We start from the raw sequence: 1,470 nt of genomic DNA, 5'->3' as shown, positions 1-1,470 counted from the left end.
CCCCACGACCGCTCCCCACCCCCCGCCCCCAGGTCCAGGTCAGAGCCCTACCCTCCTGAGCCTCGGCGGGTGACAGCAGCAGGGCGCCGAGCAGGAAGAGCGTCCCCAGGGTCCCCATGGCCACGGAGGAGCGGCAGCCACGCACAGGCAGGGTCGGCGGGATGAGGCTCAGCGCGGCGGCCCCGGGGTGGGGCCCCCCTTCGCCCCTCCCCTCGCCCTTCCCCTCCTCCTCCCCACGGGCAGGTCAGACTCTGGACCCGGGATCACAGTGAACGCCCGGCCTCTGCCCTGCCAGCCGAGCCGGCCTGCTGCAGGGGCCGGGCGGAGCGGGCCTCCGGGCACCCCTGCGTCTCCGAACTCCCCACCGAATGTTAGGGCTCCAGTCTGCAGAGAAGCTCCAGGATGCCAGGAGCACAGAGGTCCCGTGGAAATTTCTGGAGCTGGGATCTGCACCCAGGCCCCCGTCTCCACCAGCCTCGTCCTGGCTCCCGGGTCGCTGGGATGAACACAGGGGCGAGAAGCGACGGGCCACGTGCCCACTGTCCGGCTCGAGGGGCAGCCGCGCCCTGACGGCTGGAGGCCGGGCGGCCCGGGCAGCGGCTGACTCANGGGATGCCAGTGTCGGAGCGCCTCTGCCCACCCGGGCCTCCTCCCTCCCTGGGGTCTGACTATAGACAACGGGCGCAGCGCCACCACCCAGGTGGCACATGGGAACCCCTGCTGTGTGCCATGTCCTGCGCAAAGCCCTCAGAGGGAGGGAGGAAGCCTCAGGCCCTGTCGTCCGGGAATTCTCGGGTTCGCTGGGAAGTCAGGACCCCAGAGACCCGCAGACCCAGCAGCAGAGCCTGGGAAGGAGGCGAGAGGGGGCGGGCCGAGCAGATTCGGGAGACGAGGGGTGGCAGGAACCCCCCCCCTCCGGGGGCTTCTGCTTCCCAAGGCAGGTCACGGAACTGGCCTCTTTCCGCAGAAAGTTCTCTCTGCTGCGAGCAAGTCATCTCTGGACTTCGTGCCCCCATTGTCCCATCTGTTACATGGGGGCAGTAGGTCCTGCCCGGGAGAATCAAATGAGATAATCCGCGGAGAAGGCCCCGGAGCAGAGTGGCAGGCGCGAGCCCAGCGCTGGGCCGAGGGGAACCACCATGGTCGCTACTTTAAAAAAAGCCTTCCCGGTGGAGGCCCGGCCGGATTAGGCTCTGGGGCTCCGCGGACGCAGGCGGAAGGTGCCAGCGACTAACCGCTGGCAACCGGCAGCCAAGAGAGAGAAGGCTCCGTGCCCGGCCAGGGCAGGCCAGCGGACAAGGGATCCTGCTCACACGAGCGCAGTCTACACAACCGCCCAAGGGGTCCAAGCCCCCGCCCCAGGCCCGAGGGCAGGGCCCAGCTCAGTTCAGCCTCCAGAAGGAGCTCCGAGCAGGTGGGCCCTTGAAGGCGATGGAAGGGCGGCGGGGAGCGGGGGCGGGGGCCGCGGCG

At 69.6% G+C, this 1,470-nt stretch overlaps 1 protein-coding gene across 1 annotated transcript in view; it reads right to left on the bottom strand.

Annotated features, from left to right (window-relative positions):
• SMIM24 (small integral membrane protein 24) overlaps window positions 1-190 on the bottom strand; it is a 2,442-nt gene extending 2,252 nt beyond the window's left edge. The window contains exon 1 of the mRNA XM_077751826.1: window positions 52-190. Within this exon, the coding sequence (XP_077607952.1) occupies window positions 52-118 (67 nt within the window). The 5' untranslated portion in view covers window positions 119-190. The remainder of the gene's footprint in view (window positions 1-51) is intronic.
• Between the last annotated feature and the right edge of the window lie 1,280 nt (window positions 191-1,470).

This window comes from Crocuta crocuta, unplaced genomic scaffold, assembly GCF_008692635.1.
Source record: "Crocuta crocuta isolate KB4526 unplaced genomic scaffold, BGI_CrCroc_1.0 scaffold110, whole genome shotgun sequence".
Classification (NCBI taxonomy): Eukaryota; Metazoa; Chordata; class Mammalia; order Carnivora; family Hyaenidae; genus Crocuta; species Crocuta crocuta.
Note: the sequence above shows the minus strand (reverse complement) of the source record. Positions and strands in the feature narration are given on the sequence as shown.